The 27,161-nt window shown below is 44.6% G+C and overlaps 1 protein-coding gene across 1 annotated transcript in view; it reads left to right on the plus strand.

Annotated features, from left to right (window-relative positions):
- CSMD2 (CUB and Sushi multiple domains 2) overlaps positions 1–27,161 on the plus strand; it is a 571,607-nt gene that overhangs the window by 527,448 nt on the left and 16,998 nt on the right. Inside the window, exons 55-62 of the mRNA XM_087858682.1 lie at positions 1,280–1,468; positions 12,856–13,029; positions 17,152–17,334; positions 17,919–18,095; positions 19,257–19,436; positions 19,858–20,031; positions 24,306–24,479; positions 24,748–24,821. Of these exons, the coding sequence (XP_087714808.1) occupies positions 1,280–1,468; positions 12,856–13,029; positions 17,152–17,334; positions 17,919–18,095; positions 19,257–19,436; positions 19,858–20,031; positions 24,306–24,479; positions 24,748–24,821 (1,325 nt within the window). The remainder of the gene's footprint in view (positions 1–1,279; positions 1,469–12,855; positions 13,030–17,151; positions 17,335–17,918; positions 18,096–19,256; positions 19,437–19,857; positions 20,032–24,305; positions 24,480–24,747; positions 24,822–27,161) is intronic.

A 27,161-nucleotide genomic window follows, 5' to 3' on the forward strand; every position in this document is an offset into this window, starting at 1 on the left:
CATCGCCCTTTCTTGGAAGCCCTTCCTGCTCCACCTCCCTGCATTGGGCTGGATGCACAGCTTTGTGCTTCTGGAACATTCTCCACTATGCCTATCAGAGTGCTTATCAAACAAAATAATTGCTGGTTTGTCCGTTCTCTCTATACCAGCAGTTCCCAACTGGGGACGATTTTATCCATCCCACCACCCAAACAGGGGACAGAGGTCTAGAGACATTTTTCATTGTCACACCTGGAGGGCTTCTCTTGGCATCTAGTGGGTAGAGGACAAGGGTGCTGTTAAACCTTCTGTAATGCACAGGGCTGCCCCCACAACAAAGAGTTATGAGCCAAAATGTCCGTGGTGCCAAGGTGGAGAAAGCCTACTCTCGACTGGAAATTCCATGGTATCTTTACTGCCCAGCACACTGCTTGGTGCTCGGTGTACGGCCATAAAGAGTGTGAATCAATGCATGCTAAGTATTTGTTTTGTGAAGCCAACTTCTCTGAACCTCAGAGAGGCTATCAAAGGTAAAAATACCTTATACTTTAAAAACTTACCAAAGATTAAAAAAAAAAAATACCTATCCTGCTCACCTAATGTGGCAAGCAGGAGACAATAGTAAGCGAACAGATGTGAAAGCATTTTGAGAGCACATCATAGGTTATGAATGGTACTGCCATTATCCTAAAATAGCCCTCTGATTTTGAGTTAAGCTGCTTTGGAAACACTTCAGCATGTAGCAGTCAAATCTATCCCCCAGGATATTAATCTTTCCCTGAAATACTCTTCACAGTGGTAAAACAGGTTCCAAAAATGACTAACCCCCATCGGAGTCAAGCTCAGACGCGACTGTTTTGCAGTTGACGAGCTTTGCTGCGTCAGGGATGGGGCACCCAGAGACGAGGGAGTCATGCCCTCCAGGGACTCATGTATTCCAACAACTCCTCACCAAGGCTGATAAAGTTAGCAGTAGAGGTCTGTGCAGGGGAGCACTGCGGAGGGAGAGGCTAACCAGTCTGGGGGGAGGTGGGAAGGCTTTGCCAGGGAAGTGGAGTCTAGCCGGATGTGGAAGGATGAATCCCTTAACCAGGTGATCAAGGTCGGTGATCAGGACGTACAGCGGCCTGAGGACCAGCTCACCTTCCCAGGCAGGATCGGCTCTGGGCTACCAGTTAGGGTCTGGAAATTTTGCCCTACTGGGAATGCATGCCTGTTGGGACTTACGAATTCTCATTTAAAAGCATAAGAAAATCTTCAAATCCAGGTCTTTGTGTCTGATGGCCCCATTCCCTTACAGTCATCAACTGCACAGATCCTGGGCACCAGGAAAACAGCATTCGTCAAGTGCATGCCAGCGGCCCACACAGGTTCAGCTACGGCACCACCGTGTCTTACCAGTGCAACCACGGCTTCTACCTCCTGGGCACCCCGGTGCTCAGCTGCCAGGGGGATGGCACGTGGGATCGTCCCCGCCCCCAGTGCCTCTGTAAGTAGATGCCATCTACTGCAAGTGACCGCCGTGCAGACTGACGGGGTGGCCCACGTCCAAGAACATTCTTCCTCAAATGTGTGTGTGTGTGTGTGTGTGTGTGTGTGTGTGTGTGTGTGTGTGTGTGTTATATCACAATGACAGTCACTCAGGCTGCTCCGTGGGCCCCTGTTAGGTTACTTCCCACACCAGCTCATGCACTGTCTTTCTTCTGGGCCAGAAACCTATTCTCCTTCCTCTCTGGTACATTACTATCCTCTTCAGCCTTCGGGGGTCCCTTCCTTTACACCAGGCTGCCTGGCACAACACTGTCTCCCACCTTACCCCTTCCTTGCTTTTCCAGAAAAACAGCACATGACCCCCCCTTTCTTTTGAAGGACTAAAGAGGAATGCCACAGACTCTGGAGGCTGGATGCAGAGCCTACTTAATAATAATTTTTTTAAAGTGGCAAAATAGACATCCATCTCTTATTCCTAATCTTTGGAGAAAAGCTTTCTGTTTTTCACCATCAAGTATGATGGTGAGTTTATGAGCTGGAGAGTTTATGTAAATTCCCTTTATAAGCGAGGAATTTCCCTTCTATTCCTAGTGAAAAATTTCCCTTCTATTCCTGGTGAAACATTTCCCTTCTATTTCCAGTTCGTTGAACATTTTTACCATGAAATGGTGTTGGATTTTGTCAAATGCATTTTCTGCATCTGTTGAAATGACCATGTGGCTCCCCCCGCTCGTCCTATCAATATGGTGCATTGCATTGATTGATTTTCATATGTGGAACCACTCTTGTGTTTGGGGAACGAATCACACTCGGTCGTGGTATAACCCTTTTAATCTGCTGCTGGGCTTCATTTGCTAGGATTTTGTTGAGGATTTTTGCAGCGTGTTCGTAAGGGGTATTGGTCTGTGGTTTCCTTTCTCTGTGATGTCTTTGGCTCTAGTATCAGGTGATGCTGGTTTCCTAAAATGAGTTGGGAAATGTCCCTCTTCTTCTATTTTTAAGACTAGGAGGATTGGTGTTACTTCTTTAAAATTTGGTAGAATTCAGCAGTGAAGGCATCTAGTCCTAGGCTTTTCTTTGAAATTTTTCGATTACTGATTGATTCTATTTATTTGCTATGATTCTATTCAGATATTCCACTTCTTCTTGAGTAAATTTTGGTAGTCTGTGTATGTCTAAGAATTTGTCCATTTCTTCTGGATTATCTAATTTGTTTGCATACAACTGTTTGTGTTCACAGTATTCAATAATCCTTTTTATTCCTGTAAGGTTGGTTGGTAGTAATGTCCCACTTTCATTCTTTATTTAGTAATTTGAATCATTCTTTCTGTCTCCCCACTTACACATTTGTTGATTTTTTAAAATATTTATTTATTTATTTATTTATTCATTTTTTTGAGAGAGAGAGCTGGGGGAGAGGCCGAGGAAGAGGGAGAGAATCTCCAGCATTCTCCCCGCTGAGTGCAGAGCCCAACACGGGGCTCAATCCAGGACTCTGACATCATGTCCTAAGCCAAAATCAAGAGTCAGAAACTTAACCAACTGTGCCACCCCGGCACCCCCACATTTGTCAATTTTATTGATCTTTTAAAAGAACCAACTTTTAGTTTTGGTTTCTATTGTTTTTCTATTTATCTCTGCCATTAACTTTATCATTTATTTTCTTCTGTTTGCTTTGGGTTTAATTTGCTTATTTTTCTAGTTTATTAAGGGAAAGGTTGGGTTGTTGGTTTGAGATCTTTCCTCTTTTTAATGTAGGCATTTACAGCTATAAATTTCCTTCTGAGCACTGCTCTCACCGCATCTCATAAGTTTTCGTATGTTCTGCTTTCATTTTTGTTCACCTCAAAGTATTTTCTAATTATTCTTCTGATTTCTTCTTTAACCTATTGATTATTTAGGAGTGGTTGTTTAGTTTCCATATATTTGTAAATTTTTCAAATTTCCCTCCATTACTGGCTTTTAATTTCATTGCACTGTGGTTGGAGAACATACTTTGTGTAACTTCAATCTTTTTAAATTTATGGAGACTTATTTTATCACACAGCCTGTCCTAGAGAATGTTCCACGTGTACTTGAGAAGAGAGTATATTCTGCTGTTATTGGGTGGAGTGCTCTCCAGTTGATTGTGAGCTCTAGGTTTTTAGAGCATTGGTTGCTATATTTTATTGTAGGTCTTTTGTCGGGTTGTTCTATGGGGTAGTGAAATCTCATACTATTATTGTCCATTTGTCTATTTCTCCTTTAGTTCTGTTAGTTTTCGTTTCATGTATTTGGGGTCTCTGTTGTTAGGTGCATATATGTTTGTAATTTTTATATCTTATTGATGGATTGATCCTTTTAATCACTATAAAATGTCCTTTTTGTGTTTAATGACAATTTTTTTTACTTAAATTCAGTTAGCCCACATACAGTACGTCATTAGTTTTTGATGTAGTATTCAGTGATTCACTGGTTGCGTATAATGCCCAGTGCGCATCACATGTGCCCTCCTTAATGTCCATCACCCAGCTACCCCATCCTCCCTTTCCACAACCCTCAGTGTGTTTCTCAGAAACTATCTTGTCTGATATTAGGACAGCCACACCAGCCTCTGGTTGCAGTACACGTGGTATATCTTTTCCCATCTTTTACTCTCAGTCCATTTGCGTCTTTGAATCTAAAGTATGTCTCTTTTAGACTGCATATGGTTGAATCATGTTTTTTATCCATTTGGTAATATCTGTCTTTAGGTGTTTAATCAGCATTAATGTAATTAGTGATATGGTAGGTTTTACATGTGCCATTTTGCTATTTGTTTTCTGTGTATCTTATGGTCTTGTGTTTTTGGTTTGGGGGCTTGGGTTTTTTTTTTTTTTTTTTGGTTCTCTGTTCTTCTATTGTTTCTTTCTTTTGCATTAAATAGATCTTTTCTAATGGAATATTTTAATTTCTTTGTTATTTCACTGTGGTTTTTCAAGTTATTTTCTTAGTGATTACTCTGAAAATTACTATTAACATTTTAACTTATAGCAACATACTTTGTATTAATACTAATTTAATTTCAGTTGTATGTAGAAGCTTCACTCCTACATAGCTCCATTACCCCCCCTTTTCTGCTGTTACCATTTTTTTTTAAAGATTTTATTTATTTATGTGACAGAGAGACAGCCAGCGAGAGAGGGAACACAGCAGGCGAGTGAGAGAGGAAGAAGCAGGCTCCCAGCAGAGGAGCCCGATGTGGGACTCGATCCCGGAACGCCGGGATCACGCCCTGAGCGGAAGGCAGACGCTTTAACGACTGCGCTACCTAGTCGCCCCTCTGCTGTTACCATTATACAAATTACATCTTTAGACATTGCCCTCCTATCAACACAGATTTCCAGTCATTGCTTCATGCCATTTCTCAGATAGGAGAAGAAAAATTACAAACAAAAAATACACTTACAATATAGTTTATATTTACCTATGTAGTTACCTTTACAAGGGTTTTTTAGTTCTGCATGTGCCTTTGAGTCCTTTCAGTTCAGCCTGATGGACTTCCTGTAGAATTTCTGTATAATGTAGAACTTTTTTCTAGGTTTGCTAATGGTGCATTCTCTCAGTCTTTGTTTATCCGGGAATGTCTTAATTTCCCCTTCATGTTTGAAGGATAGTTTTGCTAACCATAGAATTCTTGGTTGAAATTCTTTCTTTTAATCACTTTAAACATGTCAAATTACTGATATATTTAGATTTTAAATCTACCATCTTATTTTGTGTTTTCTGTTTGTTCCACCCATTAGCTTCTTTTTTCTCTTTTTTTATTGGATTATTTTTATAATTCCATTTTTTTCTTTTCTACTAATAAGTAAGTTATATGCTCTACATTTTAATGGCTACATTAGAAATTATAGCAGGGACACTTCACTTATCAAAGTCTAAAATTAATCCCTCTTCCTCCTGTATCGTACAATTATCATATGGTTTCACTTATTTTGGAACATAAGGAATAGCAGGGAGGACATTAAGAGAAGGAAGGGAACAATGAAGGTGGGGGAAACAGAGGGGAGACGAACCATGTAAGACTATGGACTCCAGGAAACAAACTGAGGTGTTTCAGAGGGGAGGGGGGTGGGGGATGGGTTAGCCCGGTGATGGGTATGAAGGAGGGCACGTACTACATGGTGCACTGGGTGTTATACACAAACAATGGATCATGGAGCACTACATCAAAAACTAACGATGTGCTGTATGGTGACTAACATAACATTAAAAAAAAAAAAGAACGCTTTAACTCCATTTATGTTTTTCTGACTTTTACATTATTGTTTTCTTATATCTTAATTTCGCCTTGATTTTTAAACCCACAGTGTATTATTGTTGTTGTTCTATGGAATTATTGTTCACTTGGATTTATGCACATATTCGCCACTTTCTTTGCTTTTCATTTCTTCTTATACCTTGTCCTTCCTCATGGATCATTTTCCTGCTCCTTGAAGGGCATCCTTTAGAATCTTATTTAATGAAGATCTGCTGGTGGCAAACACTCTTAGTTTTTGTTTGTCTGTAATATGTTCCTTTATCCCTTGTTTTTTTTTATTATGTTCAGTTAGCCACTGTGCAGTACATCATTAGTTTTTGATGTAGTGTTCAGTCATTCATTCGTCACATGTAACAGCCAGTGCTCATCACAGCACGTGCCCCCCTTAATACCCATCACCCTGTTACCCCATCCCCCCACCCCCCTCCCCTCTAAAACCCTCAGTTTGTGTCCCTCATTTTTGAAAAATATTTTCAGTGATTTAGAAATCCAGGTTGGCAGTTATTTTCTCTCAGCCCGTTAAAGAAATCTTTCTAATTATCTTCTGACCTCTTCTATTGCTATGGAGAAGTCAGCTATCAGTCTTTCACTCCTTTGAAAAGTCTGTCTCTGTCTTTGGTGTTCTGCATTTTCTGTAGTTATTAAATGATAATTTAGCTGGATCAGAAGTCCAAGTAGATGCATTTCCCTTGGTGCACTCTGCTGGCATTGATTATTAATGAGAAGCCTGCTTTCAATCTAATTATTGTACCTTTTAGGTAGTCTTTTTTTTTTTTTTTACTTCACTGACTTTAAGATCCTCTCTTTCTTGTTGGCATTCTGAATTTTTTTACACTGTGTTTAGATATTTTATTTATCCTTCTTAGGTTTCATTAAGCTTCGTGGATTTTTTGACATCTGGGGAATTCTCAGCTATGAGTTCTATTGTCTCCCCTCATTCTCTTCCTTCACTACTTCTGTGATGCCAACACTAGACCTTCTTGTGTGATTCTCTGTGCGTCTGAAACTCTCATTCATATTTCCCATCTCTAATAGATTTCTTCAGGTTTCTCCATGTGAGTAATTTACATTAATATTATTGGGGGTTTTTTAGTTTGAACAAATTTAAAGTTGAACTAAAATTCTGTTCTGGATAATCAGCTATCACTAGGCTTGGTGGGCTTTTCACCTCTACCTATGGATCTTCTCGTTATTTTGCTACATAGATGAGTTTGTTCTTTAGAAATTGTTCATAGGTAGCTCACCTATCCTACCATTTGCTAATTATCATTTTAGCCATGTCTTAGTTGAGGTTTAACTATTCACTTAGTTTCTATTTTCAGTTATTTCTATTGTATTTGAAATGTTTTGTTTGTTGTTTAAATTTGCTTGATTATTTCCAAAGTGTACTGTTCCTCTATAAACATGTTCTTTTTATGTCTTTCACATAAATTATACTTATAATGCCTTCCATATCTGATCATTACAATATCATCTTTATGAATCTAATTCTGCTATTGTTGTTTCTGCTGATTCTCACTTATGGTGACTTATGTCTCGTGTTTTATTATGTTTCCGTTGTGATCTCTTATTGGACTGATCTTAACCTGCAGGAACCATGAATCAGGCTCTCAGTCTTGTAGAAGCCAAAGCCTAGAAACAGGCCAGCCATTATCTCTCCAAAAAAAATGACTAATGCTCAATAGTTGCTGATGTTTTTTACTCCAGAAAACCAATTGTAACTTCTCTTTCTCATTGGAATTTACAAGGTGCTAAACTCTGCCTTCACTAATTACTGAGACCACTACCTTCTATCATTATTAGGGATGTAGAAACCAAATAAAAACCAAAACCAAGAGGCAGATCTGCTCTTCTTTTTAGAGCGGTTTCCTCAGGACAGCAATGCTTATTACTCACTCTGAGTATGAGCTTCAGCAAGATTTCCAGAGAGATGATATACTAATACCAGAACCCAATTAGACTATTCACTTGTTGTTGAGGGGAAAGTAAAGAAGTTTTCCCCCTAGATTTGGTGAGAATATTTCAAAAACACAAGACCCTGAGGAATTTTCACTGCCTATAAGATCCCAAGTGACTTTCAGTAAAACCATTTTCACTGATATTTCATGATTATCATGGCATTATTTTAGTAGGCTAACTGAATTTTTACTTCTGGAAGACCAAAGTACCTGTGAATAGGTTGATGGAAAATTGTGGGGTACTTTACATATCCCCTGATCAACTCAATCAATGAAAATCAGCACTTCCTTCCAGGTGAAGGCAAACTGTTTTAATTGACATGGATGTGCAGGGAACAAGGAAAATGCATGACCCAGGTCTATATCATATGCTATTTCCCTGATAATGTGCTTTAGGAAACAGTGGAAGCCTTGGAGGCTGGCCAGCCATTAGCACAACCCTCATACTTGGGGTCTAGGAACCAGCATGAAGTCCTTTTCCTTTTGCTGTGGGACTCAGCATAACCCATACCCAACCATTAATTCTGATTTTTATTATTGTTTTTTGCTTAATTACAATTTTATACTTTTTCCTCAATCCCCTGTTATATATGTATTCTGTAGAAGACAAGAAAGTCTGCTATTATTAACAGTGCTGAATATCTATCTTGCCTATTTTTATGTACACATTTGAACTTATTTGCAGTTAAAGGGAATTTTTTTATTATGTTCAGTTAACCACTGTATAGTACATCAGTAGTTTTTTATGTAGTGTTCAATGATTCATTTGTTACGTATAACACCCAGTGCACGTCACAATATGTGCCATTATTTGCAGTTAGAAACTAAACAGCCACTGCAGGATCTGGAAATCCCATTTGGACGTGGGCATGAACACTAAAACACTTTTTAAATGTTTTTATATTGACAAATTGAGAAATGAAGTAGCAATTATTCACCTTCTCTGTGTTCTTCACCTCTCTGATTTTTATGCAAATACACACTGGATGTAAGTTGTTCCTCTTTATTATTATCTTACATCCTTTTCTTGTTGTTCCTTACCTATAGCCGCCAAATGGTATTGACCATTTTATCTTTTATCTTTTCGTCTTTTGTCACAAACGTTTTTATTGTTGACTTTTTCATCCTTTAAAAGGACAAACCACAGGAAAAGAATAAAACAATAGAGTATACTCTGGTTGCTAATTTTACAGATACCCACGTGGCCTAGATAAAACCAGTGACAAATAAGTAATTTCAGGCGTTGCCTGTACATTTTTGGAGACTATTAGACAATACCACAATGCAACACTGTTGCATTTTCTATGTCAAATTAGCCAAAGAAAAATTTTAAAGCCACGTAAGAACATCGAAAGAACGACCAGCCAACTATAATCACAGAAATCAGTAGAACTTAAAAAGTTAAAAATTGAGCTACCCTATAATCCAGCCATTGCACTACTGGGTGTTTACCCCAAAGATACAGACGTAGTGAAGAGAAGGGCCATATGCACCCCAGTGTTCATAGCAGCATTGTCCACAATAGCTAAATCGTGGAAGGAGCCGAGATGCCCTTCAACAGATGACTGGATTAAGAAGATGTGGTCCATATATACAATGGAATATTACTCAGCCATCAAAAAGAATGATTTCTCAACATTTGCTGCAATATGGACGGCACTGGAGGAGATAATGCTAAGTGAAATAAGTCAAGCAGAGAAAGACAATTATCATATGGTTTCTCTCATCTATGGAACATAAGAACTAGGATGATCGGTAGGAGAAGAAAGGGATAAAGAAAGGGGGGTAATCAGAAGGGGGAATGAAGCATGAGAGCCTATGGACTCTGAGAAACAAACTGAGGGCTTCAGAGTGGAGGGAGGGTGGGGGATTGGGATAGGCTGGTGATGGGTAGTAAGGAGGGCACGTATTGCATGGTGCACTGGGTGTTACACGCAACTAATGAATCATCGAACTTTACATCAAAAACCAGGGATGTACTGTATGGTGACTAACATCATACAATAAAAAAATATTATTATAAAAAAAAGAAGGAAATCAGTAGAACATATATGTGTACCTGTGTACATCAATAAACATGAACAAAAATGTTCTTATCAATGTTATTCATAAAAGCCCAAAACAGGAAACAACCCAAAAGTCCCTCAACAGGAAGTGGATAAAAAAATGTGGTATATTCACACAGTGATAGGACAGCCAGCCTTGAAGATGGTTCCAATGACCCCACCTCCTGGTATTCATGCATTTATGTAGTATCCTCCTGTATTGTGCCAGGGTTGGTCTGTGCCCGGTGGTGGTGTGTGACTTACAAAGTTAGGTCATGAAAGACATTTCCACCTCAGCTTGCTCTCTTGGATCAGTCACTCTGGGGGAAGCCAGTCAGTTATCCGTTGCTGTGTAACAAATATCTCAAAACTTAGTGCCTTAAAATAGCAACTGTTTGCATTTCCTTACAATGATATAAGTCTAGAATTCAAGGCTTAGCAGGTATATTAGTCTGAGCTCTCCAAAGAAACAGGAACAAAGCCAATAGGAGATTATACAGATACAGATATAGGTATAGGTATAGATATATGTTTTATATCTATATTTTATATCTAGATCTAGATCCAAGATGGCCTCACTCACATGTCAGGGAACTTGGTCCCAGCTGTTGCCTGGGGCATCATGGCACATGGCCCCTGACCCCATGTAATCTCTTATCATTCAGTAGTCTAAGACAGACTTCCTCACGTGGTGGCAGTTACACTACAAGAAAATGAGGGCAGAAGCTGCTTGGTTGGCCTCTTAATTCACAACCCACCCAATGTCATTTCCACCACATTCCAGTGGTCAAAGCAAGTCACAAGGCCAGCCCAGATTCAAGGGGAGGCAAAATAGGCTCCATGCCTTGATGGGAGGAATTGTTAGCAGTAGTCTCTGCAGATAATATACCATAGACACTTAGAACATGACCTGACACATTAAAACCACAGCGAGAAATGGAGATAGCCAAGACCTATTCATGCCATCCCTGTGCCTGGCCAAGATTCCATCATCAGGGACAGCATTGGCCCAACTCACATTTTATCCCTTTAGTCACCAGTCTGGGTCATCATCCATGCTATACCCTTTTTGGGTACAAGCAATGACTACAGGGATCTCTACCACAGCCCAAGGTTTAGTCCATCCAAATCATTATTATCTCATCTTGAACTACTGCCACAGCCCCCTCTTTCTCGCCACACTCTGAAATGTTCTCTACACTATAGCCAGAATGATCTTGTTAAAGTATAAATCAAATCACATCACTCCAGTGGTGTCCCATCAGTCTCATAATAAAATCCTAATTGTATATCATGATCTGGCTCCAGCAACCTGTTCATCCACGTCCTCCTCTTTGCTTTCCTTGCTCAGTTCATTCCTGCACCCTTGGCTGTCTTGCTTTTCCTCAAACACACCAAGCTCACAGAATGCTCTTCCTGTAGATCTTAGATGACTGACCTCTTTAGATCATTCAAGCCACTGTTCAAATGACACCTCCTCAGAGAGATCTTCCATAACCACCCTACTCAAAAATAGCACTCACAGCCCACCCCTGAATGCCTTTTTCCTGATGGAGCTTTATTTTTCTTCATAACACCCCCTAGAGTTACCTATTTTTTTTATGTATAGTCTGTCTTCTCCACTAGAATATAATTTCCGTAAGAGCATAGAAATTCTCCCAAACATAGAACAGTGCCTAACACATAATAGGCACTCAATAAATACGCACTGAGTAAATGAAAGAACCCAGGATCAACTGTGGCAAAAACAATGGGAAGCGAACCCAGTGACGTTGAGCATTGCCCTGCCCTATCCTGTACATCTCAGTTCTGGTATTCTCATCCTTCTTTTTTAATTGAGATATAATGGACATACAACATAATATTAGTTTTAGGCATACAACATAATGATTTGATATTTGTATACATTGTGAAATGATCACCACAGTAAGTCTAATTAACATCCATCACCATACACAGCTTTAGACTTTTGTTTCTTGTGGTGAGAACTTTCAAGATCTAGTCTCTTAGCAACTTTCAAATATGCAATACAGTATTAGTAACTGTAGTCGCTATGCTGTACATTATATCCTGTGACAAACATTATTAATGTTTGTTCCTTTTGACCCCCTTCACGCATTTGGCCCACATCCTATCCCCTGCCTCTGGCAACCATCAGTCTATTTTCTGTATCTAAAAGCTCCATTGTTTGGGGTTTCTTTTTAGATTCCACATATAAGTGAGATCATACGGTATTTGTCTTTCTCCGAATGACTTACTTCACTTAGCATAATGCCCTTGGGGTCCATTCATATTGCCACCAATGGCAAGGTGTCATTCTTTTATGACTGAATACTATTCCGTTGTATACATACACCACATCTTCTTTATCCATTCGCTTGCCAGTGGACACTTAGATAGCTTCCATCTAAGCTATTGGCTGTTTGGCTACTCTGTATAATGCTGCAGAGAACATGGGGCGCATATATCTTCTCAAGCTAGGGCTTTCCTTTTCTTCAGATAACCTGGCATCCTAATCTTACCACTGGTGTTCAGTTACAATTTGGTATTTTAGGAGAGGGAGCTTGCAGACTGAAGGGGACAAGTTGGGGACAATTGATGTGGGCATCTGTAAGATGCGGTTGGGGAAAGACTAGAATTGGTCCTTAATGGGAACCTGTAGCCGGTGCAGACTGTCCTAGGATGACAGGTTGTCTATTCTGTCTTATATTTGCTACGTGTACCACCTTCCTGCCAGAGACACCTTGGCTATGTCCTACGACAGTGAGGAAATAGGGAGAGGTAAGCACAAGAGGCAAAGAAGAAAGGAAACATATTACTGCATACCTTCTGCATGCTGAGCGGGTTCCCACTTCCTATCTCACTTAACTCTTAAAACAACAGGTGTTACTCTGCATTTCACAGATACGGAAAATGTAAGGCAAGGTGGGTAGGCATTGTCTGCTGATGCCAGGTAGGCGTGCCAGCAGGAAGCAAACTTCAATAGATCACGCAGGCTTTCTCCTCTTCTCAGCCTGTCACTACAGAAAGCCTAGCATGTTTCCTGTGATGACGATCCATCCCTTTGTGGAGTTGCTGATATGTTTGCTCTTCCCCACAGTGGTGTCCTGTGGCCATCCAGGCTCTCCACCTCATGCCCAGATGTCCGGAGACAGCTTTACCGTGGGAGCAGTCGTGCGTTACAGTTGCATCGGCAAGAGGACTCTGGTCGGCAATGCCACCCGTATGTGTGGGCTGGATGGACACTGGACTGGCTCACTCCCCCACTGCTCAGGTATGGAGCCTGGCATGAGGGAGCAGGATCCAATGGAACCTTTGACTGGGGGGAGATGAACAAGCTCCCAAGGTGTGAGTGTGACAGATGGGGAGGAGGGAAGCCAACCTTTTTGACCCCCAGCTCATAGGCAGAGAGCACAGCTATCAGAGGCCCCAGTCGGATTTCAGCCTTTGGTGGTCTGGGCCCAGCTTCCTTCCCTTGGTCTGCTCTGGCCAAGCCCATACAACACAGAGATTACAAAACTAGGGAGAATGCAAGTTTGTGAGGTGCCCCTGTGGCCAGAGTCCTGTCCAGACACTTGTTTCCATAACTTTCTGGGAAGAGTCCAAGCCTCCCCCTTGTTGGGCCCAGGTCCAAACCCACCCCTGTGGTCTTTCCTTCCCTGTTTGGGACTCCAAGGTCCCAGCCTGCTTCCGTTTCTTTCTTATCACTGCCTCCCCAACTTGTCTTATGTCTCGGCTGCCTAGTGGGATACAGGTCTCCCCTACTGCCCTTATACACCAGTCCCAGCTTTCTCCTATTAATAAATTTGTTTTACTATTAATCTCTATGAGGACACTAACAGATGCTATCCAAAAAGCAAATTTAAGGAACTGCCAAAGCTCTTATGTCCATATTATCCAAACCAGAAGTTCATAATGTCTTAACAAAACAAAATATTTGAAATTGAATTGTCCCACCAATGACAGAAATCACTAACCCAAAAATTAGTACCCCTGAACTTGGTCTCCTTTGAGATGAGTGTGCCTGGCCCCAGAAGGGATCCCATAAGGTGTGTCAACCCCAAGAAGGCAACTGCTCGTGTAGCTTTATGTTTCTCAGCAAGCCCACCTTGGCATTGATATTAACCCCTATCCCTTCCCATGCCAGGCCCCCTCTAGAGGTAAGAATCCCAACCTCCTCCTATTATACACGGCTTCTCCTTGATTTGGGACCTCACCCACAAGACATGTAGCTCTTCTTGCAGTCTGAGTTCCCAGAGAATCTGTCTCCCAAAATTTAGGGCACTGCCAGAATATTGAACCAGATATTGGTTAGGTCTCCCCAGAAAGAAGAAATTGCTCAAATACTGGCCACTATTTCAAAGGACTGCTGGCTGCCCAGGACAATCTCAGACACATCACTCTATATCACCACCCAGGACTTGGCCCCTCACCTTTATTAATCTCATTAATCACTCCCTTCATGAACTGGGTGGGACTATGTATTAGCCATGGAGACTCCTTTAGCCTAGACTAGAAGAAAGCCTATTAGCCAGGCCCCTAACTTCATTCTGTTTGGACTTCTGATGGAAGTGACTTGGGGAAGATGGTATGGAGAAGACAGAGTCCTGTATATGGAAGCCTCCTGACTTATCCACAGAGCAAGTTCCAGGAGGAAAAGGCATTCCAAAGAGGAATGACATGCATTTCCCATCCAAATACCTGCATAAGCACGCATTTGCCCGATGTCTTCTGTGAATTGTCCCTTTACATAGTTTCTCCCTCTAGACACTTCTCTAGGACATTGGGCCAGTGGTGTTCTTAAAGCCTATTTCATCTACCTTGGGGATCTTTGTTCTGCATGGGAAAGGGCAGTGCAGAGTACAGGAAAAAGAAGCCAGAAAGAAAGCCTTGAGCGTCTCCTGCCTGTTAACATGTATACCCCAACCACACAGCCATTCTCCTGGCCCAAGGCATGGAATCCAAAATCTTTTCTCCCACAGTGTAATTTCCCTTCTCTGGAATTGTGTTAGAAGATGCTGGGGAAAAAAACCTACTTGAAAAATGACCTACCCCAGAAACAATTCTTGTCTGGGATAGAAAACTTAAGCTAGAAAACCTCCAAAACCCTTACAACCCTGAGATTTCATAATTTTGTGACTTCCTAAATACCAGTCCTACATGTGAAAAAAAGGACTCTTCTTTGGTCACAGCAAAAGTTAAGGGAGGCTAGAAAGAAGCTGACTCTCTGGAAGCATGAAAAAGTGAAAAGCAAGAAAGGAACCTTCAGAAGACAAGGACCCCACTCATTATGGGATACGCTGCATTCAGCCATTTTATACCTGGTGTTGAATATTCTGAAGAATAGTTTGCAGTCACTTCTCCCATGTATCCATCAAGGATGACAGACACTCGGCGACCAGAATCATGGGCAGAGTTTTGCTGGTGACCTCTGAGGACAGGATTAGAAAGGATTATATTAATGCTAAGGCTGAGGAATGAATGAATCTTAAATGCTTTAGATGCGAAACTGAGAGAGGTGAAGAATAAGTGATTAGGAAGTAACACTAGATGTGCTCTTATGAGTAGAATATAATTCCTCCTTCCTGAAACTTACAGATATCATCGTTTGCAACACCATCGCCTGCCAGTCCTAAGAAATATGCACTCAGAAATCCAGGCTCACATTTCTGAGCCTCCTTCTGTATGGCCATGCACATAGATGATGCGTGACAGGGTCTAAGTGCGTGAGCCATCAGAACATGCAGAGATTTCTAGCATTTGAGACATGCTTCAGGTTGTTCGTTGTTCACCTCTGCAATGTCACCATTTGCTGATACAGCTCAGTAGAGGGCCAACAGTTACCATGTGCCCCCGTGGTTCAATATTCTGTCTCAGACTTGCTTTTATCACCAAAAGAGAGCCCCAAACACTACAGCGAGGACCAGTCTGTCAGAATAAGCTCCCAGGACTGGCGACCTCCACCCTCAGGCCTGTTGTTCAGTAGTGCAGCTCCAGCAGAGGTCCTCTAGCCTGTGTGGGAGTTTGTGTACTCACCATCAGAGCTCCTTCAGGGGGACCCAGTGCAGCCTGTTGCATCAGCTACACCCTGGAAAACTCCAAGAGAGAAGAAAATCCGGCCAAGTCTGATGGGCCCTCTTTTTCCAAATGTTTGAGTTGAAGGTTGAATGAATCCGCCTTCCTTGGTGGAGAGCAACACAGGATCCTATAGTATTCTCACAGTCTGAGACTAAATGAGAAAAGGAAATCATTCCATGATCAAGAAGAAGAGACAGAAATAGTAAACAGTGGGGTATACATGACTTACACATTTAATTGCACCAACGAACTAAATGTGCTTACTCAGACATTATCATTCGATGCCCACACGTGTGGGTTCCTAAGGAGATAGTGCCACATCAGATGGCACCCTATCTTCTCGTGAAGTTGGCATTTATTCCTTCATTTTCCTCTTCCTTCTTCATGCTTCCCATGGCCTAGACTGATCTTATGATGTCTCCTTTACATCTCTGTATTATGAGGGGTGCTAGCTCCCACAAGCCTAGACCTTTTGGTTTTGTCTCCTATTTTCTACCCTCCTCCACCTCTTGGGTGGATCTGTACGATATCAGGACACAGATGACTGCAGAAATGTAGCAGGAGGCAAGGGGCAAAGAAAGAATGGAATGAGAGAATCCAAAACATTTCACCTAGAATTCACCTGTCTTACATACTGGTGAATAGGGAATCCTCAGTTAAAGGCCCAGGATCCAGATTCAAGCTGTTGAGAAGACAAAAGTACACTAAGGAGTTTAGACTTTAACCCATAGGCTACGGGAAGACAGTGGAGATGTTTCAGTAGAAAAGAAACAAGATCAGATGGCTGGTGGTTGTTCATTGTCAAGGTTTGAGGATAAAGTAGAAGATGGGTTACAGGGAGGGTTTAGGAGGTAGGGACATTAGGAGACTCTCACAATAGTCAGGGCAAGAGAATGCTGGGCTTGTGAGTTAAGATGCTGGAACCGGGACAGAGAGGGCAAGGAATAGCAGATATTGTGGAGAAGAGGTAAAAGGAAGAAGGAGATGTGGCCAGCTTAGACCACTGACATCCCACATTGGCACTGGCCAGGGAGCAAAGGCCTGACCTCCACCACAGAGCCTTCCCTCTGCTTTCTTCCCTTGCTGTGCAGTCCCCAGCGACTCAACCAGACCTCCGACCTTTGTATTCTCTGACCTCTAGGTAGTAAGGCAGGTAGTAAAGTCCAACTAACTGGGGCAAGACACACAGTCAGTTCCCACCCCCCTTATTCCTGGGACCCAATGTCTCCCCTTAGCAATGGCCCAATATCTCTCTGAGTTCCCGACTGCCAGCTGTTCCATGCTGAAACAACAGGGTTTGTTTGGTTCTGGTCCATAGGAGCCAGCATGGGAATCTGTGGTGACCCGGGGACCCCAGCACACGGCATCCGTTTGGGGGATAGCTTTGCCCCAGGCAGCCTGATGCGCTTCAGCTGTGAAGCTGGCCACACGCTCCGGGGATCGTCTGAGCGGACCTGTCAAGCCAACGGCTCGTGGAGCGGCACGCAGCCTGAGTGTGGAGGTAATGTATGTGACCATTCTGCTTTTCCCCTTTGGCCACCCTGGCTGCTCTTCCCCCATTTTCCTGCTCCCAAGCACCTGCCCTCACGCTCGCAGACAAAATCCACGGCCCCTTTGGAACCCTTGGCCTGAAGGATGGTGGTCAACAGATAGTCCTCATTCATGCTCATTAGTAATCCAGAGATGAACGTATTCCCCACCCTCACCTAAGACGAGAAGAAACCAGAAGCAACTAAGTTTAGCCCCGTTTATTCACTTATTTCCCATACAGCTTCAACAACTATGTGCCAATTACTGTGGTAGGTACTGGGGACGCAACAGTGCCGAGACGGAGGCACCTCGCCCTCTTGGAGTTTAGATTAAGGAAAGAGTCTGTTAAACAAGTATCCAAGGTGTCAAAAGAAACACAAATCAGATCTCTCCTTCCCTCTGAAGGTGAGATGCCCAGACGAGAAAGCAGCCTGAGAGGTATTTCAATCCATAGGGTCCTGACGTAGGCCGCAGTTTGCCCTCTGGGCTGTTCTCAGCCCCCCGGCTGATGCCCACCCTTGTTCTGGTGAATAATGTGCTCCTCTGGCTTCCTAGTGATCTCTTGTGGGAACCCCGGGACTCCAAGCAACGCCCGAGTCATGTTCAGTGACGGCCTGGGCTTCTCCAGCTCCATCGTCTACGAGTGCCGGGAAGGCTACTACGCCACGGGCCTGCTCAGCCGACACTGCTCGGTCAACGGCACCTGGACAGGCAGTGACCCGGAGTGCATAGGTGAGAGCCCAGGCCCTCTGGGCTCTGTGCCAAGTGTGGCCAAGGTGATCGGGCTCCTCCACGCCAAAGAAGGCTGTCTGTGGGAGACCGGGAAGGCTGGCCGCCCTGGGGGGACTTGGCCCCGAGTGACAGGGTCTGTTTATTGAGCACATACTGTGTGACCACCACTAAGCTAAGTGTTTGATTTGATTGGCATTTATGTCATTGGATTCCCACCACAGCCCACTTGACATATGAGATGATTGAGGCTCAGAGAGGTTGGGAATATATATATTTGCTATTCCTCAGGCTCTCACCAGTTCTTTGGGCTTTCTTGTTCTCTTTTACGGCAAACTCCCCCTGCTCAGCCTGATTCTCCCTCTTTAAAGCTGCTGCCATCCACCATCTTTGTGGGTTCCTCTCAGCCTTGGACCCATCCCCCACCCACCCTCAGCCTGGCCCCCAAGCCTCGTATAGCCCCACTGCTCCCCTTTCCTGTTTCTCTCAGGGGCAGCCCGAGGCCTTTTTCCTTGGGAAGTAAGTCACTGTGAGTCTCAGGTGGAGGGAAATGATAAGATAAAGGAATCTAACAACACGGTCCCTTTCCAAGCCCTCGCCTGTGACATCAGGGCTCCATCTAAATCCCACGTCAAGTTCACTTCTGTTCCAAGGCCAGAGCTCACCACACCCCTCCCCCCTCGATACCCTAACAAGGGTAGGACCATTGCAGGGTTACAAGACCCTGCTTCTAAGCCGCTGGCCCTGCAGAGGCCTCCTCGGCAGAACAGCAGGTAGTAGCATGCGCCCCTCGGTGGACAAATTGTCTTATGAGGTCCCATAGCACAGGCTCTTCAGTCTGAAAACTTCCCTCTCGGAGTCCCAGCCTCGTTTAGGAACTAAGCCCTCTGGATACTTCCTCCGAGAGGAGTGGGCTTTGAATAAGGATGGTCTTCATAACCCAGGTTGCTGGAGGGCATAAGGAGGGTGGGGGCCAAGACAGTGGGGATGTGGGAGGGCCTTTGCAGAGAGACTTGGCCAGAGGGACTTTAGGAAGGGCAGTGCCCAACCTGGAGTCTCTTCCCTCCTGGACATATGCAGGGAATGCTAGAGAAGGCACTGGAATGCTGGGGAGAAATGAGGTCTGTACCAAGAGTGAACAATGCTTTATCTCCCTTTTCCTAGTCATAAACTGTGGCGACCCTGGGATTCCAGCCAATGGCCTTCGGCTGGGCAATGACTTCAGGTACAACAAAACGGTGACGTTTCAGTGCGTCCCTGGCTACATGATGGAGTCACATAGGGTGTCTGTGCTGAGCTGCACCAAGGACCGGACATGGAATGGTACCAAGCCAGTGTGCAAAGGTGTGTCTAAGGACTGCACTTGTGGACACAGGGCCAAAGAAGATACAAAAGTGAGACGTGGGCCTTGAACAGGTAGCAGGGAGGGAGGTGATGAGGCAGAGCCCAATAGCATCTTGTCATGGAGGGTGTGAGGTGAGGACTGCGCCCTGAACATCTGCAAGGAGGGAGGTAAGGCAAGGCCTGGGCTTTGAGCATCAAGGGAAAGCCTGTGCAGACAGAGGAGTGGGTTGTCTCACTTGAGGGCATCATAAAATGCAAAAGGACCCAGCTCCCAAACTAAGAGGGGGCATTCCCGATTCTCCCTGCTTAGCCCAGACCCCCAGCAGGTGCAGGGTCGCCAGGGACATCAGTGCTCGGAGTGGGGCCTCGTGTCCTAGGATGGTACCCGAACTCAGCGTGCTTTGGTCTCCCCCTCCCCCAGCTATCATATGCAAGCCACCTCAGCTAATCCCCAATGGGAAAGTGCTGGGATCCGACTTCATGTGGGGCTCAAGCGTGACATATGCCTGCCTGGAGGGGTACCAGTTGTCCCTGCCTGCGGTGCTCACCTGTGAGGGGAATGGATCCTGGACTGGAGAGTTGCCTCAGTGTTTCCGTAAGTTTGCTTATGAACAGGGCCTTTGTGCATCCTATCTGCTGGCTCCTTCCCCTTCCCTCCTCAGAGCTCTGCTACTGGAAGGCCTAAAATAGGTAATACCCTCCCCCATAATCAGGGAGGGGCTTTACCAAAGACACTCTTAAAGGGAGTTTAAAGGAAAATAATGAGAATATCCCACTGAGCCCTGGACATCAGGTGGAGTCACACTGGAAAGAAATTAAGCCAGAGATAAGGGAGGTGTTTCTTAACATGAAAGGTTGTTCACTGGGTGGGACAGTTCCCAAAGATCTGGAAGGGGCCCGTGCTGAAAATGTGCCTGACTTAATGGAAAACAGCCTACAGAGAAAAGATTCCTGGGGCGCACATGATTTTTTGGTGAAAGAGTTTATTTCTTATCCACCTGGCCTAATTGTGTCCCCAAGAGTCCAAGTCCATCCCAGAGCTCACTTCCTCACTTATTCTTGTCATACTTGTACTCTGGAAGATTTTCTCAGTGCCCGTGCTTTGCACAAATAGTAGACCTATATTTTTTCTTTCTAGGCATTTATCTAATTCTGTAGAAAGCTATCAACGTATTCATGATTCAACCCAACGTATTGTTTGGGTACCTCTGAAAATTTGCTTCAATTTGGAAAATTTCAGCAGGAACTGGGACCAGCAGCTCAAACGTGGACGCAGGAAAGGCAGCCTTTGGTGCACGGTCAGCCCCTCAGGCCTTTGCCCACCTCTGGGGAAACATTAGGAAGGTAGCAAGTCTCAGGGTTGTGTCTGGACTCAGAAACCCTGCTTTTCTTCTTGAGAAATAGCTAAATTGCTTTTGAACAATGAATTATGGTCATCATTAAAAAAATGTAAATGTCTCTGAAAATACAAAGAAGAACATAATGGTCATCTGAACTCTGGCTTCCCGAAGATAACCAGGGTTAAGCTCTTAACCGTGCTTCCACGCCGACCAGAATGCTTTGGACATAGAGGTGAATGATTTTCTGCAAGTGGTATTAAATGATGGTGTGCAGACTAGTCTGTGACTTGTCTTCACTGATAGGCCATCACCACCTTTCTCCATCAATCCATACTGATCTACACATCATCGTTTTTAATAGCTTAAAAGACTTCCTTACGGTAGCTACCACAACCGGTTTAATCTTCTCCTACTGGTGATGAATTTAGGTTTCTCCAGTTTAATCACGTTAGAAGCAGTCCTGCAATAAATGTTCTTGAGGATAACATTTCTTTACTCTTACGTTAAAGTCCTAGGAGAGACAAAATGCTGAGCCGATGGGCATGCACGCTATACATCTTGACCCATGGTGCCAAACTCTTCTAGAAAGAGTCCCAACTCACACTCCCACCAGCAGTTTCTGAGACTATTTCTTGACTCACTTCCTCATTAACGATGGATTTTGCCAATATCTTTTAATATTTACCAGCCCAAGAAGCTTAAAAAGGTATCATTGTTTTAAATTGGCATCACATTTCTTCTCAGCAAGATGGAGCTGCTCTTTCTTTTTTTTTTTTCTTTTAAAGATTTTATTTATTTATTTATTTATTTATTTATTTATTTATTTATTTGACAGAGAGAGAGACAGCAAACGAGGGAGCACAAGCGGGGGAGTGGGAGAGGGAGAAGCAGGCTCCTAGCAGAGCAGGGAACCTGATGTGGGGCTCGATCCCAGGACCCTGGGATCAGGCTCCGAGCCGAAGGCAGATGCTTGACAACTGAGCCACCAGGCGCCCCATGAGCTGCTCTTTCTTTGTCATCCATCTGTACTTCTTGTTCATTGAGCTTCCTCTTCCTAGATTTGGTGACTTCTGATCAAGTTAGCCTTTAACCGAGTTCTGATTAGTTAGTCTAGGCACCCCAGTTCCCATAGAGGCTTCCACCAGCATAACCTGCTGGTCCTGCTTCCATTTTCTTTTTTCCTTTCTTTTTTTTTTTTTAGAATGCATCTTTTTTTTCAGACTTTTTCTTATTAGTTTCATACATAGAATTTAATGATTCATCAGTCTTATATAATACCCAGTGCTCATCACATCACGTGCCCTCCTTAATGTCTATCACTCAGTTACCCCATTCTCCCATCCCCTTCCCCTCTAGCAGCCCTCAGTTTATTTCCTGTGAATAAGAGTCTCTTATGGTTTGCCTCCCCCTCTGTTTTCACCTTATTTTATTTTATTTTTCCTTCCCTTCCCTTATGTTCATTTGTTTCTTTCCACAGTTTGGCTCTTGTGGACATTGCTGCCGTAAACATTGGGGTGCAGGTGCCCCCTTGGACCACTATGTTTGTGTCCTTTGGAGAAATAGCTAGTAGTGCAATTGCTGGGTTGTAGGCAGCTCTATTTTTAACTTTTTGAGGAAACTCCGTACTATTTTCCAGAGTGGCTGCACCAGCTTGCATTCCCACCAGCAGGGTTTCCCTTTCTCCGCATCCTTACCAACATCTGTTGTTTCCTGAGTTGTTAATTTTAGCCATTCTGGCCGGTGTGACGTGGTATCTCACTGTGGTTTTGATCTGCATTTCCCTGATGCCAAGTGACGTTGAACATTTCTTCACGTGTCTGTTCTTTGGAGAAATGTCTGTTCATGTCTTCTGCCCATTTCTTGACTGGATTTTTTTGTTTTTTGGGTGTTGAGTTTGATAAGTTCTTCTTAGATTTTTGGATACTAGCCTGCTTCCGTTTTATTCTGTGAACTCATCCGCTGGGAGCCACAGCATGTCAGTTCATCAACAGATAACATTTTGCATTTCACAGGCTTTGTGCTGCCTCCTCCAGGGACGTTTGCACACATGGTCACATCGGATTCTCACAAGGAGACATCCTGGAAGGCGGGCACAAGTCCCTTCTCGGGTGGCTGGTGGGGAAGATGTGGCTCAGAAAAAGGACCTGACCTAGTGAGTTAGTGACAAAGTCTAATCTGAAAACAGTCATTTTTCCAGACAATTTTCTCTAAAATTCTTACTCAAATTTACAGCTCGTGTTATCACCACTAGAACTTTTAAGATAGGAAAAAAGGGTAGACATAAAATTTAATTTTGCATTTTAGACTGCTTCAGTCAGCGGAACTGCAAAACCATGATTGGCCTGAGGCTCTTCCTTTTAAGTAGAGCACATTCATGGAGTGTGGGGGCCCCATCCGGCCGCTCCCCACGGCAGCTGGTTTGTTCTGGCAGAACTGCTGCACGAGTGTTTGTGGGAAGTCAGTGTGAGCTGCGTGTGCTTTCTGACCAGCACGACCCAAGCGTGCTGGTGGCCCCGTGGGCCTGCTCTCGCCACACCGCACACCACCGGCTGTCTAACGCGCCATCTCTGGTCTTGAGATCTGTTTAAAAGTATATTGGTTCTAAGAATAAAAACACAGGTAGAATCCCTTTATGCTTATTTTCAAGGCATCAAAATCATATTTGTGGTCAGACCCCTTTAAAACACAGGCCTATCTCTGCAATGTCCCAAGGAAGTAAGCATTTTTAGGAAACCATGTGCGCAAACACATAAGACACTGAGTGGAAGGGACCGAAGAGGGGCCTGTGTTTGTTCTGTTTGCTGTCACAGGATTTAAATTCGGTGATCATTCATTGGGGAATCTCCCTGAGGACCTCAGTGAAATGGGCACATTCATACCCACTGCAGGATAAATGCACACCCTTTGGAAAGACGTTTGGCAGTATACAGCAAGAGCCACAAACATGCTCACACATCCTGAGTCCACTCCTAGAGAATCTCCATAAGAAAACATTACCAGGGAAAGAAGAGCCACATCTAATGGTATAATAATAAAAATGCCTAATATAAAGGCTATGATGAACTGTAATTACTGTACAACCTCTCATGGCAAAATTATGCTGCCAATAAGTGATCATGGTGTCATAAAAGTGGAAAATGTTTACAGGCTAGTAACTGAACAAAGCAAGGTTTACAACACTGGGACACTGGGTTTGTAGCCACACACAAGTTTACACACAACTGAGCAGACTAGAAGGGAATGAGCATGAAAATGGAAAAAAGTTTTGGGTAGTGAGTTGTAGTTTACTTTTTCCCAATTTAACTTCCTATAACATTGCTTCATTACTTGGGTGATTAATAACAAGCATGTTGAATATGGGAAGCAGAGGACGCACACAACAGCAGGTGTGTGAGGCGGGTGTGACCATTGACTCAGGGCTGCCCCCATTGGCAGAGTTCAAGTGGCACTGGGAGGAAAGCCAGCCTGGGGTGGCAGACGGGGCTCTAGAAAGCAACTCGGACCTGCCTTTCTCCCTTCGTCTTCCCAGCCGTGTTCTGCGGAGATCCTGGCGTCCCAGCCCGTGGCAGGAGAGAGGACCGAGGCTTCTCCTACAGGTCATCCGTCTCCTTCTCCTGCCAGCCCCCTCTGGTGCTGGTGGGCTCTCCTCGAAGATTTTGCCAGTCAGATGGGACGTGGAGTGGCACCCAGCCCAGCTGCATAGGTGAGAGGTGGTCTGGGGAAGAGCATCCCAGCTGGTGGGCATCCTTGCAGGCCCGAGCTTTTTAGAGCAGAGTGTGAAATTGAAAGGGCCAGTGAATGTGCTGCCAGGAATCACATAGTCAGCCCAGGGGTATGACTCGGATGGAGATACTAACAGGTGGGGGAGGCAGGATGTGGCTCCGTTTTTGCCTCCTACACCTGCCAGAGTGTAGTGGAGGCGATGAGAGCTTCACTGACCGTGTGGTCTGTTTCCCTGTTTTGCAATCTAGACCCGACACTGACCATGTGTGCAGACCCGGGCATGCCGCAGTTCGGGATACAGAACAATTCCCAGGGATACCAGGTAATGAGGTCAGCCAGTATCAGGCCTTCCTGCCCCAGTCCCTTCCCAGCACTGTCAGCCTCAGAGGACTCAGGGATCTTCCTTGGGACAGCACCCGGGGGGAACAAGACCTTGGGAGCCGGAGATAGAAAGTGTGCTGCGTCTTTGAACCATGCCACACGGGAGCACACTGCAGAAACAGAGGCACTGACAGCAATCCAAGAAACTGAGGCAGAAGAGATTCTCACATAGTGACACACACACTCCCCAGCAGCCCCCTGTGGTCAGGGCGGTCAGTTGTGGAAAGACAGGAATGAGTGAGACAGACAACCTTCCGTCCGCATGGCACCTACCCGCTTCCCGTAGACACAGGGCTCAAAGCGGCAGGAACAAGCAGGTGCCATGGGCGGCAGGCTCCATGGACACGTCTCAGAAAGAGCTTCAGGACGAGGAAGGGATTTGGACAGCCTTGGGTGGGACCCTCGGAACGGAGAACAGGAAGCAGTAAAGTGTGGGTGTGGTCACGACAGCACAACTACCTGGAGCCTGAGATGCGCCCAGGAGAACTGGCACGTTGAGACCCAGCCAAGGAATGTGACTTGCTCACTTAATCTGTGTTCGTGTAACAAATATTTACCGCCATAAACTTTCTAGGTGCCAGGAATACAGTGGGAACAAGACAGGCTAGGTGCCCATTCTAAGCAGGTCCTGGCTGGTGACAGTAAACAGGATAACTTCTGAGAGCAATAAGCCCTGCCCACCATCTAGTACCAGGGGGCTGTGACGGGGTGGGCTGCTATTGTAGGAAGCGTGGTGAGGGAAGTTGAGCTGTGGCCTCTGGGTTGAGAAGAGCCAGCCCCGCACTAAGCTGGGTGGGTATCCCTGGCAGAGGGAGCAGCCAGTACGAAGGGGCACCAAAAGGGGGGAGCACTTAGCAGGTTGGAGGAGGGGAAAGCAGGCGAGCCAGCGAGTCTAGAGTGGTGTGAGAGGAGGACATGTAGCCAGAGAGCGAGGCGAGGTTTGAAAACAACTGGGCACTGCCTTGTAAAGTTAAATATTCACATATCCTAGACCCCAAAGGCTCCATTCCTGGAAACTAACCCCAAAGATACCCTTGCACATGTTACCAAGATCTGAAAAGAATTGTAAAGTCACAGCAGTGAGAATGAGGGCAGGACAGCTCTGCACTACATGGGCGAATCTTAGAACATCTGTAGAAATATGCTACTTCTATGAAGGTTAAACTAGGAAGGGCATATGATTAGAGATGTATGTGCATATGTGTGATAGTATGATTTTTTAACAATGCAAGGAAATTAAAAACACAAAATTCAAGATAGTGGTTACCGCTAAGGGGGAGCCGAGGAACGGGGCAGGGAAGGAGGACGCAGAGAGTGATAACTCCGCTGCTAGCATTCTAGCCCTGGAGTGCTGGGCTCAACTTAATGTGTCCAGTTTCTTATAATAATTCGTTTCCATGTACTTTCCATATATTCTTTTGCATGCATCCAATATCACATAATATTTTTAAAAAGAGAAAGCCATGGGCCAGGTCACCTACAGCCCTTGAGGCCATGGTAAGCATTTTGGATTTTATTCTCAATGACACAGGAAACCATTTGAAGGGGACTCTAATCCATCGTTTGAATGCTGCAGAGAGAGTGAATAATGGGTGTTTAGGACAGAGGCCCCCAGACCAGTAGGACACTGTTGTGGCTCGGGGGAGGGTGTGGTAGTGACGGTGACACGGAGAGAGGTGAAGGGGTCAGGATGGACTGTGGAGGCAGAACCAAGAGGACTCGCTGATGGATTGGAGGGAGGGGTTGAAGCAAAGGGAAGCATCAAGACTGACTTGAAGGTTTTGATCTGCACACCTGGACGGACAGAGGTGCCGCTGCTGAATGAGAGGATGAAATTCCAGACGAAGCGGTCAGGCCTGGAGCAAGGGAGTGGAAGCCGAGAGTTTCACTTGGCATTGGGGTTTTGGTCCCGTAGGGGCTAGGGACACATGAGTGTTCTGAGCTGGAAACAGGACATCCGAGTTGCAGCTTAGGAAGAGGGCAGAGAGCAGAGGGAGAGATGGAGCCCGTGGTTGCAGGGGTGTCGCATGGGACAGTGAAGGCTGGTGGACGGGGTGGGGGTGGGGGGACAACTGAGCAGAGGCAGAGATGGCAGCAGGGCGGTAATTCTGCCCAACAGATGCTCACTAAGCAAGTGCCAGGCTCTACAGCAGAGCGATCTATAAAGAAGACAAGTCTCCCTTCCTAAGGAATGTGCAGATTCATAGAAGAGACACACACAAGTCAGGGTTGTGTGTTGTGCAGTGCTTCCCATTTTATAAAATGCTTTCAAATCCATCAC

This window comes from Ursus americanus, chromosome 33, assembly GCF_024610735.1.
Source record: "Ursus americanus isolate L20-20 chromosome 33, mUrsAme1.1.p, whole genome shotgun sequence".
In the NCBI taxonomy this organism is placed as follows: Eukaryota; Metazoa; Chordata; class Mammalia; order Carnivora; family Ursidae; genus Ursus; species Ursus americanus.